The 14745-nt window shown below is 39.3% G+C and overlaps 1 protein-coding gene across 3 annotated transcripts in view; it reads right to left on the reverse strand.

Moving 5' to 3' along the window:
• The window catches only part of PAPSS1 (3'-phosphoadenosine 5'-phosphosulfate synthase 1), an 81184-nt gene that overhangs the window by 37389 nt on the left and 29050 nt on the right, over positions 1–14745 (reverse strand). For all 3 annotated transcript variants that reach the window (XM_081144402.1, XM_081144401.1, XM_081144400.1), the window contains exons 6-9: positions 9641–9754; positions 7272–7383; positions 5216–5421; positions 3709–3844 (exon numbers count right to left, since the gene is read on the reverse strand). In XM_081144402.1, coding sequence (XP_081000528.1) covers positions 3709–3844; positions 5216–5421; positions 7272–7383; positions 9641–9754 — 568 coding nt within the window. The remainder of the gene's footprint in view (positions 1–3708; positions 3845–5215; positions 5422–7271; positions 7384–9640; positions 9755–14745) is intronic.

The raw sequence follows: 14745 nt of genomic DNA on the forward strand, positions 1-14745 counted from the left end.
CAGCAATGAAATGTTTTTCAGTCATAAGACTAGAAATGCTTTCAAATTAAAATAAAAAATAATGGGGAATGTAAAGCTTCTTGCCAACTGGGCTCTGTGCTACTTCCCATCGATTCTCTGTCTTGTGCCTGTATGTGCATGTTTGTGTGTGCGTGCGTGCATGTGTGTGCATGTGGGGGGACGGGTGTGTGTGTGCCTACAAGGTGAGAGACATTAGCAGGCAACCAGAAGATGGAGGGCGACAGAATTTGCAGGAGCTCCTGCACCATTAGCACCCTGCCTCAGGATTGATTCTGGCTGTGGCTCCATCCCCTACAACTAGCTTCTGCCCCTGCAGCCCTTCTCACGGCTACAGCTCCTCTTACTAGGCTTCAGAAACAGTTTCCTTCCCACGCCCTCTCAGGACTGGTAACACTACCCAGAACTGCTAATCCCTGGATGTCACAACATTCCTATGGGTTCCCTTAACCCTGACCACCTTCTTTAAACACTCACCTTGTTAAATCATGTTCAGAACCTCATCGGAGGGTGCTCTGACCTGACGGACAGCCACTCCTCCCCCAACCTCAGATCACACTATCTCCAGCTCACTGCTATTTACAGTCAAGAAAGCCTAGTGCCTCACAGACAGACCATCTGCTTCAGTCCCAGCTTTCTCACGCATCACTCCCAACTTTGCCTAAGATATCGGTCCAATGTCTCTATCCATTCATTCAAAAACCTTTTTAGTTCAACAGCTCTACAAAGCTTTCTTAGATTTATTCAACACTGTGCTACCACATACCAGCCTCAAAGGAATTATGTCAACTTTTTCCTTTGTAACCTGGCAGGACACCAGTGTTCTGTGTGTAATAAATACTTACTGGCTCTTACTTGGCTTAAGTGAAATTCATTCTTTCTTCCCAAGATAGTGATCAACCACCAGTGATTCAAAGAAGCAGCCATCTGGAACCGCACCACCTTGCAACCACTGGTGTGGGTATGAAAGACCTCTCAACCCTTCCAGCTACAGAATGGCCGGCAGAGCAAAACTGCTCGTATCAATGTGAAAAGAGAACAGCCCACAGGGGTGATCCAAGTTCTTCCTCCAACAGGAGGGAAGGAGCAAGAGAGAGGTAAGGAAAAAACCCTAGGGAAAAGAAAAAATAAGTGTTCCCTGTTCTCTCCCCCTTGAACTATGTTTCATCCACATGAGCAGATGACTTATTATTGGCTTCCTAACAGTGAACAAGAGCTACAAAGCGAACTCCTCAGTCTGTTGCTTATTTGCCTTAGTCTAAAATGGAAAAGTAAACAAAATAACACTCCACGATCTCTGCTGTCTAATATAAGACTAATAACTGGACCTAAGCTACTCTAAACAAAGTCGCAATCACTCATTATGCAATAAATTCTCTAACTGATTTAAAACGTTTGGCTGACTAAGAAGAGTGTAAAACAGATGTAATATTATAGTCTCTAATTATGAATGATAATTCCCTGATAAGACTCCTCAACAGTGCCAACAATTAATTTACTCACACAAATTTTAAATATGAATTCGAATTTTGGAAAAGAAATGAAAGGAAATGAGGTCATCTCAGCAAGTCCTCCATTAAACCTGTTCCTTTTTTCTTTCCAGAAAAAAGAGAGACGTCTACACGTTACATATATACACACATACATATATATCTTGGATGCTTCTGGTTGCAAATCAGACTCAATTAGAAGTGCCTGAAATAATTCAAACATGCATTAGGTCTTTGAGTAAGAAATCCAGAGATAGAGGAGTCCAGGGTTGGATCAGAAACTCAAACGGTTTAAGATTCACCTGGGTTCTCATGACATGAAATGACTATCAGAGCTCTGGACACTGTCCCTTCACATGACTGCATCCAAAGCACTTCCTGCTTGGAACAGAAGGATGGGAGAAGAGGACTTTTCATTCTAAGCCAGTTTCTTGTCAGGAAGGAAAACCTTACATCTCAGTGGACAGAACTGACTTAAACAGTGACCCTTAAATCATGTACTGACAAGAGAATGAGGCACCATCACTGACTTACCCTGTGACCGGGCCCAAAAAATGTTAGCAACAAGCAAGATAAATAAGCTATTGTACAAGCAAGCACCAAGTGTAGCTTTCAGAGAAATTCCTACACAAGTCATTTAAGCCAAATAATTGCTTCAAATTCAGAGGAAAGGAGTCAAGTTGGGAAGAGAAATCCTACGCTCAATAGCCTACAGGAACAGAGCAGGAAATGTGGATGAAGGAGGCAGGCTGGGAACTGTGGGGCTCCGAAGAACGTGTGTGTGGCCTCCAGTTCTTGATCTTATCATTTCCAAACTACAGCAAACTACAATAAAGCTTAAAAATAAACAGACACTCTTTTGCTAACCTTCACACAAATACAGATTAAGACTAGCTTCACTTACATAACAGAAATTATGACCTTAAACTCATACTATGTACCAGGTACTGTCCACAGTGCCTTAAGCATCTTCTCTCATTTCACTTTTTAGAATAAAATCCTATACATTAGGTACCATCACCTCACTTTTACAACGAAGGGAACTGAGCTTTAGAAATGATAGCAATTTCCCATAATCACATAATTACTAGATGTGAAGCAGGGACCTGTGCACAGGACTCCGGATGACTGCCAGGGTCATAGAAGCTGAACACAAACCAGCTAAATGGGTGCTCTCGCCCTGATTCCTACAGTCACTAGGCCGGGAAGCTTCCGGTTAACAAAAATGGCTTGGTGGCCAGCTATTTCCTTAAAAAGCAACCATATACACCTGATTTTTCCCAGCCATCTCTGCCTGTATTTTTTTAAAAAGAACACTGAAGCTCAGGGCTTAAATATTTCTGTAGAGGGTGAGAATTAATTAGTAGCACGATTGTAAGATGCCTCGAATTTTTCAGATCTGAAAAAAACCTCCCAACTACAATGAACACTGTTGCTTCACACATGGCACCTTGAACTTGTGACTGTAGGGAGAGAAAGAATATGGGCCAACAGTGTAAACACAGCATTTACCTACCTCTGTGTAAGACCTGCAAACAGCAGATCTCTGGCATAAAAAAACTGTCCTGGAGTAGTTTATCATATTTAAAACAATATTATAAGGAACAGCATCTATAGGCTCTCTGCTCTTACTGCTCCATTTCACCCTAATCCAGAAATTTAAAATCATTATTAACCTACCCCTCAACAACCTTTTCTGCTATTTATTTAACGTCTCTCTCTTTTCCACTGCAAGCTCCTGTACTGTTCACGTATGGATCTCAGCACTTGGTACTCTCACACATAAAGATGAGCAGCGAACATCTGCTGAATGAACAGCAAATATGATAAAAGTTCTGCTGCTCTGTTACTTTCTGCAGTGATACGTTCCACTCATACAAGACAATCTGAGATTTAAAGCACATTGATATGAGTGAGCTCTTCAAAAAACTTCTCTTCCACAGTTCCATTCAGCTTTAACAGGTGAGTTTTATAATAACCAAGTAAAAGGTCTATTTGTTACAAGCATCCATCTTCCACACAGTATACAAACTAACGTTAGATCAAACACACCTTTCCTTACATGTTCCAATGGCCTACAATTTACCTTGACTCCTCATTCTGTTTTACATTAAGTGTTGGGAAAAAATCTTCTAGAACTTTTCCCATCAAGCAGACGCCCCAAGTAATCCCACATTAGATAATTAGGTCCATGTCGTACCAGCGTTCATATCTTTAAACTTCTGCTTTAGCTCAGTAGGAGTAAGACGATACTGATCAAGGCCATCATTCCAATAAATTCGGTCCAAGACCTGAAGATCTCCTCCAATCAGCCAATCTCCTTGTTCCATAACCATCTAGTGGGGAGAAAAAGAAAATAATTGTTTTAAACAGAGACCAAGAGAAAATAAAAACATTCCCCTCATAAAAGCTAACTATCCTTGTAAACTTCTACTTTCATCTCAAGGTCAATGGTAAACCCATTTAGCTTAACAAATGAACTGGGATTGGAAACGCTACAGAATTAGAATATATTTTATAATTTCTCGCAGGACTTATGAAACAACTATTACATTTACAAAAGAAAGGCACACAAAACCAGCACGAATAATTATGACTTTTTACGTAACAAAAACATTCTTTTCGTTGTTGTCGTATGTTGATTTAACAGAAGAATTTGTAACCCTGGGTCACCCCCTATTTTGTGCTCTCCAATCCTAAACTTTTGAGCAATTAAGGTAATGATGATAGAGTTGGGTACAAAGTCCTGCCTTCCGTTCTCCACACCACCTCAAGTTTCTTACAACTTCTCTCATTCTCTTTCCCTGCTCTGGGAAGGGGAGAATTAATTTTTCCAGGGCATGACCACTCTCACCGAGCAGCTCAAGCTCACCCTTCTCCCACGACTGCTTCAGTTTATGTGCTAACGACGTACCTTAACTGCCGCAGTCACTTTCTGCCTGGTCTTCCTCACTGGAAGTCATCCATCCCCATCTATCAAACCACTCATTCAATAAGCCTTTACCGAGTAACTGGTATGTGCCAGGGCCTACACTGGGCATTGGAAAGCATAACAGAAAACGAGAGAGAGACCTTTCTCTGACGGGGCTTACCGTACAGTGGGGGAGACAGAGGAGAGAGCAGGGAAATACCAGCTGGTACCGAATGTTAAAGAGAAAATAAACAGGGCAATGGAGCCCAGTACCTAGGGAGTACAGTGAGCAGCACTGAAGAAAAAGGAGGCAGGGAAGGCTTCTCTGAGGAGGGGGACAGTTCACCTGAGATGAAGAAAGGGGACCGGTCCTTTGGGAAGACTAGTTATATTTCACTGCTTCCATACCAGAGACACAATGCTCAATTACAAACCCAGACTAGGCAAAAGCACCTCTCATCCTACCTGTACGTACATGATTAACGTGTGCTCCACCACCTAAAGGCAGGAGCTCCGAGTGTACAAGGCCTGTGCTTAGGTGTTCATCAGCCCTATGTTCCAGCACCAGCACCTAGCTCAGTGCCTAGTGTACAGATGCTTAAGTAGCTGTTGAACAAATATTTACCTGAACCAAGTGACAAGACCATATGCTCATCACACTAATCTAAGATCCAGTCTTGATTCTGCAAAATATTAACAATTCCAATGGAATAGTTGATACACAGGTAATGCCCACATTTCCAGCGCAAACATTATTTGTAAATCAAGATAAAATGCAGCAATGTTTGTAAAGGACCTTGATGTAGGGGTGGTTCTTGCATGTCGTTCCCCACTGTCGGGCACAACGCTCCTCCTTCCTGTGCTCAAAAAACTCCGGGTTTCGAAGAATAGCCACGCGGCGGCCCTCATACATCAGAGCGAATGCGGTACAGCCGTCCAGCCTCTCTTTATCTTCATGAGAAGCTGACAGAACTATAGGCACTGACAAGTTAATGACACCCCCTGCAGGGCACAAAAGAACACACAGCTTGGATTACTCAACAGGCTCTAATATACACCTCTCAGTTCAGTGGACACTGACAGGATTCAACTGGTGCCTGGCACAGAAAAGCAGGAGACGGAACACGGGACAGAGGCTAACAAAAAAAAGCAAAAGTTAAGAAAATCAACAATGTGTGTAGCAATACTCACAACAATTCATGAGACTATTTTGGGGGGGAAAAACTATGGCATAGACTCACAGACGTAAAAGAAACTGTTTAACAAGGAAAAATCAACTGGTTAAGTCTAACCAAGAATATATAGAACACCTCCAAAATATGACTAAGACAAAGAACTAAGGTCCAGGGCCTCTTCAGGAGAAATTTAAATGCTTGCTGATAACTACCTTTTGAGTGGCAAGTTGGTTAATACTTGAGTATACGTGGGTATCCCTGAGACAGGAAGACAAAAACACCCCAAAAGTTTTCTTGTTTCTTGGTTTTAAATCAGAATTGAATCAATCAGCTATCACTGGCCAAGAAACAAAGGCAGTAGGTAATCAGTGCTCCATTTAACCCAAAATATGTCCCACAGAGACTAAAGGCACAGTCTCAGTTCCCAACCTCTCAAGCTCTAAACGACCTTTTTTCTCATCGTGCACAGATTAGAAAAATAAAACACACTCTCAGAGTCTTATGTGGGATCTTATTTACATACCAAATACAAACCAGACATTTTTGGGAAATCATGGCATGACTTCTTTGATAATTGCTTGGCTGTTTTATGTATTTATTTATTTATTTATTTATTTATTTATTTATTTATTTATTTTTAAATATATCTTTATTGATTTCAGAGAGATGAAAGGAGAGGGAGAGAGAGAGTTAGAAACATCAACAACGAGAGAGTCATTGATCGAGCCCGCAACCTGGGCATGTGCCCTGACCGGGAATCAAACCCTGATCACCTGGATCCTAGGTCGATGCTCAACTGCTGAGCCACGCCCGGCAGGGCTGCTTGGCTGATTTAAAATTACCACCACTAGGTACAGTTCAAAATGGAAAATTAGTAGGTAAATGTGCACCAAACCCAAGACTACATCATTACTTAAAACACAGTGCACAAAGACTTTACCATTAGTCCCAAGGAAGAAAATAAAAAAGCAATATTTAATCTTTATGTTCTTGTGATAAAATTTCTCAAGAAGAATGATTAGAAATTACATCTTCTAATATCTACTTCACTCCCCAGTTAAAAGAAGTCATAATACAGAAGGACATGTAGCCATTTAGTAGGGTTCTGTGACATTGAACAACAGTATTTTCTTTAAGGTGGCAAATTAATCTCACCAACAGTATACAAAGTTTAAGATAGCTGGATTGTAATTACAATATACAGAGCATCAATTTCTTGGGCAAATTTTTTTTTTGAGTGTTTTAAAAGAACAGAAAGAACCATTCTTTTGACCACCTATTCCAGGACTCCTTAACTTGGCCTCCCTGACGCCCTGCTGGAATGCCTGGCTTAGGTAAGCATGGGCTTCAGTGTAGCCAAACTGAACTGAAGTAAGTATGTGCACTTTTCGGGCAGACAAAAATGATCAGGTGGATATGGCATAGGGAAACTATGTGCTTTTGAAATTCATTTCATCCCTAATCCTCAGGTTTTCCTTCTCCCCCTGCAATAAGTCACAATTGGGGAAACAAAAATGGAAAACAGATCTCACTACACACTGAAAATGTCCAGTATTGATATAACTTAGTCTTAAAATGCACCTTAAGATGGACCCACGACTTTCTATAGTGACGAACCCCGGCAACTGTGAATATCTCTTCCACACTCAATGTTCTGTAGTATGTAAAAAGTCTTACCATCCAGAAGACAATCAAAATGAAGACACTGCAAGTACTCCCTCTCTCTCATAAAGCCATTCAGTGGAGTGGCCCAACCTTCTGCCAAAACCTGCACCCATTGCATATCCACCTAGTAAATGAGAAAGGAAATTTTCCTGTGTCATGTGCTTGTGAACAAAAGCAGCAATCGCCTTTAGTTCTGAAGTGATGGAAACAAACATCTCTAAAATAACTACAGATTATACATATCTAATAAATAAGGGCACAAGAAAAATACTTATTTCTCCTAGTAAGTTTAAACAACATTAGGCTTGCAAGCATTTCCAATAAGGGTAGCACCTCCTAAACCAGTGGTTCTTAAACGTTAATATGTATAAAAAAAACTACTGGAGGGCTCGTTAAAATGAAGACGGCTCCACTCCCCATTTCAGATTCAGTCAGTTTGCTGTAGGGACCAAGAATTTGTATTTTTTACAGGCTCCCAAAAATGCTAACGATGATGTCTGAAAACTACACTTGGACAACCACTGTCCTAAACTAAAACAAACTTCAGATAAAAATACCTACCAAAAATAGTCCTTCCCTAATGACAGAGTAGACTTCATTTTACAAAGATTTCTAGTATATCCCATTAGCATGTTAAAAAAATGATGATCTATGTACCATTAATGTAAACTGGGATGCTCATTTTTAACTGGGTGCTGTACACATGTAACAGTGGTTCCCAAAGGAGAAAAGATGAAGCACCTGCCCAACTCGTGTACACTAAAATGTTGCTAACTATTTATTTCCAAAGTAGGTTAACCAATTCACTGAAAAATCAAATTCCTCTTCTTCAATTCACAGGAAAAATTATATTCATGCACCAAATTGTTTCATTTCAAATTTTCATCCTATTAATTTTTCCTACACCTTTGTCTATATTAGAATCCAATTCTAGATGGTATCTATTGTGGACTAAATGTCTGTGTTCCCCTAAAAATCATGTCGAAGCCCTAACCCCCAATGTGAGTTTATTCTGAGATAGGGCCTATGAAGAAGTGATGGAAATGAGGTCATAAGGGTGCGTCCTGATTAAATAGGCTGGCTGCCCGAATAAGAGGAGGAAGAGACACCAGAGCTACCTCTCTCTGTCCTGCGAGGATAAGGTAAGAAGGTGATGTCCTCGAGCCAGGAAGATAGGCTCACAAGGGACCAAATCAGCTAGCACCTAGATCTTGAAGTTTCTAACCTCCTAAAATCTAACAAACTAAACTTTTGCTGTTTAAGACATTCAGTCTATGTATTTGTTATGGCAGCTCAAGCTAATACATTATCTGACTTAGCCTGGAGTTTTTAATTAATTTTTCATACTGCTGTGCAGAGAATAAACCACTGTATTGACGAAAAGTTTACATTTAGAAAAGGCCACTGTCTTTCTGGGTTGTCCAGTCTGACTGATCTGGATTCATATTCATTCACTGTCATTTTTCTTCTGTGCATGTGTGTTATATTTCTATGCAAAGTCATCAGTGACAAAACCCAGCATTCCTCTGTAGCCATCAGCCTCCTGAGTGGCTCGCTCTCACCTCCGACGTGTCTGTACTCCCAGCACGCACTGGCTTCTGGTCAGAGACCCAATCATGCAAAGCACATCGGATCATCTACTCCTACCAGAAATTTGAAAACTCTTTCTCCAAGCTCAGAAGTTTGGGTTGTTGTTGTTTTCCCTTTCTCCTTACTTTCAGATTTGGCACTTTCCTGGGTGTGTCGGATTTTTACTACACTAAAAGAAAGACTGGGAAATTCTACCTCTAATCCAAGTTCTTATTCCTTAATCTCTGTTTTTAGAGTATACCTAATGATACAACTTAAAATTCTCCAAGATTTGAAACTGATAAATTATAATCTCCATTTTCATCATATTTAGTTTAAGCAGTTTTTTGTTGGGAAAATAACTAATGATATCATTAGAGCTAAGATATACAACAGAAACATCCTTAACAATATAAGGAAGGAAGAGTCAGGGTTTTGGAAGAGAATTGGGAAACATGTTTAAAAGGAAAAAATGTTCATTTTTAAAATTAATTATTGTCAATTAATTATTACAGATTAGTATTTCTTAATCTTTTAGAACCCAGGTCTTCTGATAAGCCTAATAATCTTACATAATCTTTGTTCTCTGATATTTAAAAATAAATAAATATTATGATGAAAAGAAAATCAAAGCCATGGTAATTTTGGAATATGGTAATTTCACAAATTAAACACATTTCCCACCCTGGAAATTGTGATACACATCACAACCAATCATGCCTTCAAATGCAACCATAAAACCACAAATTTTATAGGCTACTGACTATACATAAGGCTAAATTACTTGGTATGAGAAGCAACTAAGCACTTACTTTATTAATTTCCAATGCTGGTAGTGTTTCTGCATCTGTTTTTGCCAAATGAAGTTTATTCTCTGGCACATACAGTTCTTTTACTTCATAAGAGGCATCTACAGGTACAATATCCTATACAAAAACAAAAGTACAATAAACTTGAATTTTAGAGTTCTTCAAAGGGTATCTTAATGAGGAAAATTAAAATTTCAAAATAAGACCTTTAAAAAAAAGCATAAAAGAGGGTTTTGAATGCTGTCCCTCCCCAGTCAATTTTGCAAATGTCAGGTGGTCTACTCTCAAGCAGATAAAATTCCCCATACAAGAAGTCACTATGCATAATGTCCCATTATCTAGTGAGAGAGAAATTCCTAAGTTGTACCACATATGTCAAAACCAGGCAACTGCAGAGCAGATGTGACCTCAAAGAGGTAATGATAAAAAGAATTTGTAAGCAAACAAAAAAATACTCTAAACATAACCATTATTGTCTTTAACATGTCATAAAATTATGTCCCTTAAGCCACCTTTTCAATGACAAGACACAGTGCTCCAGAGTATGCCAGCCTTACTCCCACCACTGCAGGTTTGATAAACAGTACTTTTGATCCCACGTGAAATGTAACCTGGAAATTTTATGCAAACTCCAAGTACTCATTTATACAACATTGGGACAGCCCTTATCCTCATTTATCCTAGAAGAAAATATCTGTAATTACCACAACACAGCCACTCACATGGGATCGATACAAGGCTTGTATCAATCTACATTTGCCACACTCCTAGGAATAATTACTAAATGTATTTAATTTAGTTTAAGTTTTTTAAGCCAAATCTATCAAGTAACCTCGATAAGCATATAAAACTGGCACTGACCAAAAGCTTTTCATACACATGTATCTCATCCAAGCAATACTTTGTTATTCAAAATAAAGTAACTCCCAAGAGAATGGGAAGACAAGCCATAGAGTAGGAAAAAATATTTGCAAAGTGTTATCCAAAATATACAAAGAACTCTTAAAACTCAACAAGAAAACCTGATTAAAAAAATGGGACAAAGGTCAGAACAGACACCTCACCAAAGAAGATATACAGGTAACAAGTATATGAAACAATAGCCTACATCATATGTCATCAGGGAAATGCAATTTAAAACAACAATGAGGTACCACTACAGGCCTAGAATGGCCAAAATCGAAAACACTAACAACAAAAACTGGCGAGGAGACAGAGCAACACCGACTCTCACTGCTGGTGGGAACGCAAAATGGTAGACACTTCGGAAGACAATCTGGTGGTTCCTTACAAAACTAAATATCCTCTTATCACACAATCCAGCTATCGTGCTCCTTGCTACTTACCAAAATAAGTTCAAAACTTATGTCCTTACAAAAGCCTGCACACGGATGTTGATAGCACCCTTATTCACAACTGTCAAAACCAGAAACGACCGAGAAGTCCTTCAGCAGGTGGACTAAACTGCGGCACATCCGGACAATGGGATATTATTCAGTATTAAGAAGAATTGAGCCTGGCCGGCGTGGCTCAGCGATTGAGCGTCGACCTAGGATCCAGGCACTCCGGGTTCGATTCCCGGTCAGGGCACATGCCCGGGTTGCGGGCTCAAGCCCCAGTTGGGGGTGTGCAGGAGGCAACCTATCAATGACTCTCATCATTGATGTTTCTATCTCTCTCCCTCTCCCTACCTCTCTCTGAAATCAATGAAGACTTATTTTTAAAAAATAAAAAGAAAGAAAGAAACACCGCTTGCTGCCATACCAAGCTCCACCAGTTGGACTGCTCCCGGAGTGCAGATATGAAGGGCACTTTCTGGAGGCCCCTCAGTCCCTTGAGTGCCTGCCCCACTGCTCAAAGGAGGAAAGTTGGAAAGTGTGTGTGCGAAGCACAAACCCTGCACAGCACAGGACACTTCGCAAAACTTCCAGACCCTCTTTGCAACTAAGTGTCCAGCAAGCACCCGCAGCTGAAGGTATTTACTGTCTCTACTGAAGGCAAAGACTACATCGGGGCATTAAAGAACACTGGCGAAGGAAGAAAGACAGCTTCCACCGGCTTCCACTCTTTGGAGATAAAAATACTACACAACTTTTATGAATGAGGCAGATTATTTCCAATGAACCCAAGGTAAAGAGGACATGTCTTAACTTTGGCTGAGGAGGTCGTTTCATTGTGCACCTGAAGAGAAAATCACATATAGAAAAGACTCTTCTTTATCTCTAACAAGAGAAACAGATTAACTTAACGTAGTCTACATTCTGTGCCTTCTAACTCCAGGAATTATTTTAATACATTTATTACATTTAATACATTAATACATGTATTTTAATACACTTGATACATTTTTAAAGTAAAAATAGCAGTAAAGAGAATTTGGAAATGAGAAAAACACATCACCCTGTACATGGTTATCATTATCATTTTTGTATAATCTTCCAACTGTTTTTCGCCCATAGGCACATTATAGGGCAAGGAGTACTTTCAGCGATCTGTACAAAACCTATTACTTCATCAACTAGAAAATAAAAATTCAGAATCAACTTTTCCTGGAAGAATAACATAATGTGCATTAAGTAAACTACACACACCCCTTATATGTTCACTTAGCTTCTTGGATCTGTGAAGCTCTCATAGATGTCTTGAGACATACACATTCTTCCAGCTGCAAAATAAAGAATTAAAATCCTCCAAACTAGGAACAAAAGCTAAAATTTACTTAAGTTACACAAAAAGTCTGACATTCACTAGGAGTTTTGTGAGGAAGAGTATGACAAAACAGACTTAAATATTTACATTAATCACAAAACATTAGGGACACACCATCTTAAAAATTAAAAGAAGGTACAAGAAAGCCACAGGGGTCTACGGGTCAGTTATTTCTGATGTTTGCACCTAAGAGCTGAGTTCAGATTCTAACACTGCAACCTTGAACAGGTTACCTAACATCTCTGAACCTGTCTCCTTCTCAGTGGTTTAAAAAATATTTATTGATTTCTTTATTTCAGGACTGTTGTGACAATTAAATGACTGAACTGCAGGGCTAATATTTCCTGAATGTGTTCTATAATACCTGCATTGTCCTAAGAGCTTCTTATGAATTAATTCATTTAATTTCTTTGCAATTCTACCTATGAAGGTAGAAGAAACTACTGCTATCTTCCTTTTACAGATGAGGACGCTGAGGCTCATAAGAAAGGTTATCAACTTGTCCCAAATCCCTGCTATACTGTCTTCCACTGCAGTTAGCACACAATAAATACTCAATAGTAATTATAGTTTGATTGCTACATGCCACAAACAGTTCTAAGCACTCGACACATAATAACTCACAGAGTCCTCAGTACAATTCTATTGTTTCCCATTTCATAGAAGAGAGAACTGAAGCCACAGAAAGTAGGTTATTTTCCAAGGTGTACAGTTATTAATTGTTAAGTGTTGGAACTGAGATCCCAATACTATTCTCCTCAAAAAACAAACAAACAAAAAACACCATTACTGTTTCTCCCATGAAAACCAAGCTATGAAACATTTTGACACACAAGTTGTTCTTAGTTTATTTTCATGAGTTTATTAAACATTTATTCCCAGGGTTTCTGGTCAGCATGTGATATTTCTGTGTTGATCAAGTTCTGGACAAAAAGTAAGGATAACAACATTTCAGTTAGGCCTAAACATTTCTATATGAACGATTTTCAACCAACTTTTTCAAATCCCATCATTACAAATAAAATGAAAACTTCCACTTCTACCACTCTAAGACCCCTTAGACATTCGAATCCAGTCTGGGAACAAATGACATAGGGACTCCAGGGAAGGGAAGAATTTCGTTCTCAACTTCAATGAAAGGACAACTGCGAAAAGCTTTCTTTGCCATCTCTGAAATAGGTATGACTATAAGGATGGAATACCTTTTTTATGCTGTGCTGGGGGCTGCTTCCTCTCCCCCTCCTCCACATTTACCACTGAGAATTGTCAACAAACTTGGAGGGTCAGAGGATAGCATCCAACAGACTAATCTTTCGATCTTCATTGGACGCAACAGGGCATTTTCAGCTGGTTTCCTAAACCGGCATCACTAGATTCAGTAAACAAATACTGATGAAGAGAGCAGCACACGACTGCTCACTGCAACGCCCCACGGGCCTGGGCCTGTGCCCCTTACCCCGCCCTGGACTCACCCCCCTCTGGAACGCCACAGCCCCGGAGGGGTCACTCGGGTGAATAAATCAACTCCCTCTGACGGCTGTTCAAAGTAGGAACTGAGAACTAACAAATATTTCCACACATCGTGTCTAGAGTTTCCTTCTAACCATACCCAGAGTTAAAAAGCAAATATATAAATAATTTGTGAACAAATCCAAGTGTCTCCAACAGAATTACTTTGTACATGAAAGGGTAGCATTTATACTGTTAGCCCAACCAAATTATTTTTTAATGTTTTGTGCACTAATAAAGCCATAGCTTTAGCATCAATGCATTTTTAGTAATGTCCTGCTTTATATGTACAGACATAGATGCTATCATCACTTTGTTTTCAAGAAAGAGCATTTTTTCCTATTTTTGAGTCAAAATAATTTTTTCATTACAAGCATTTCACAAAATTCTTCCCTTTTCAAAATTCATATCCAGCATTATTTTAAAATAAATTTTAGCTTCACAACTTAGATACAAAATTCTTTTGATGACTAACCAATGCCAAGATAAAAGTTCAAAAGGTTGCTACTGTTTCCCTCATCTAAAAAGATTCATAAAGTGAACGTTTTTTGCAGTTAACACAAATGTAACAGCACCAGTCAGGAAGCCAGTTCTATGGAGATTCTAAGTGTAGAGAGAAGTATTAGGATTACAAAAAGAATTTTTTAAATGCAGACATAGCCAGTTTCTAGCATATTCTAGTGACAATGACAACAAATCTTTTCAGTTTCCAAAACCACTACTGAACTTCTAAAAGGAACAAAACCACCTCCAAGTGAGACAAGGTATCTGGACAATAAAATGACATCCCTGCCACACGAGCTTTCCATTTTATTTGGGATTCATCAGGATTTCCAGAGCTATTGGAAAACACTGTGTTCTTCGAATTGTACATATAAAACCCTTTACTT

The sequence above is a fragment of the Miniopterus schreibersii genome, assembly GCF_964146895.1.
Source record: "Miniopterus schreibersii genome assembly, chromosome: 1".
Taxonomy (NCBI): domain Eukaryota; kingdom Metazoa; phylum Chordata; class Mammalia; order Chiroptera; family Miniopteridae; genus Miniopterus; species Miniopterus schreibersii.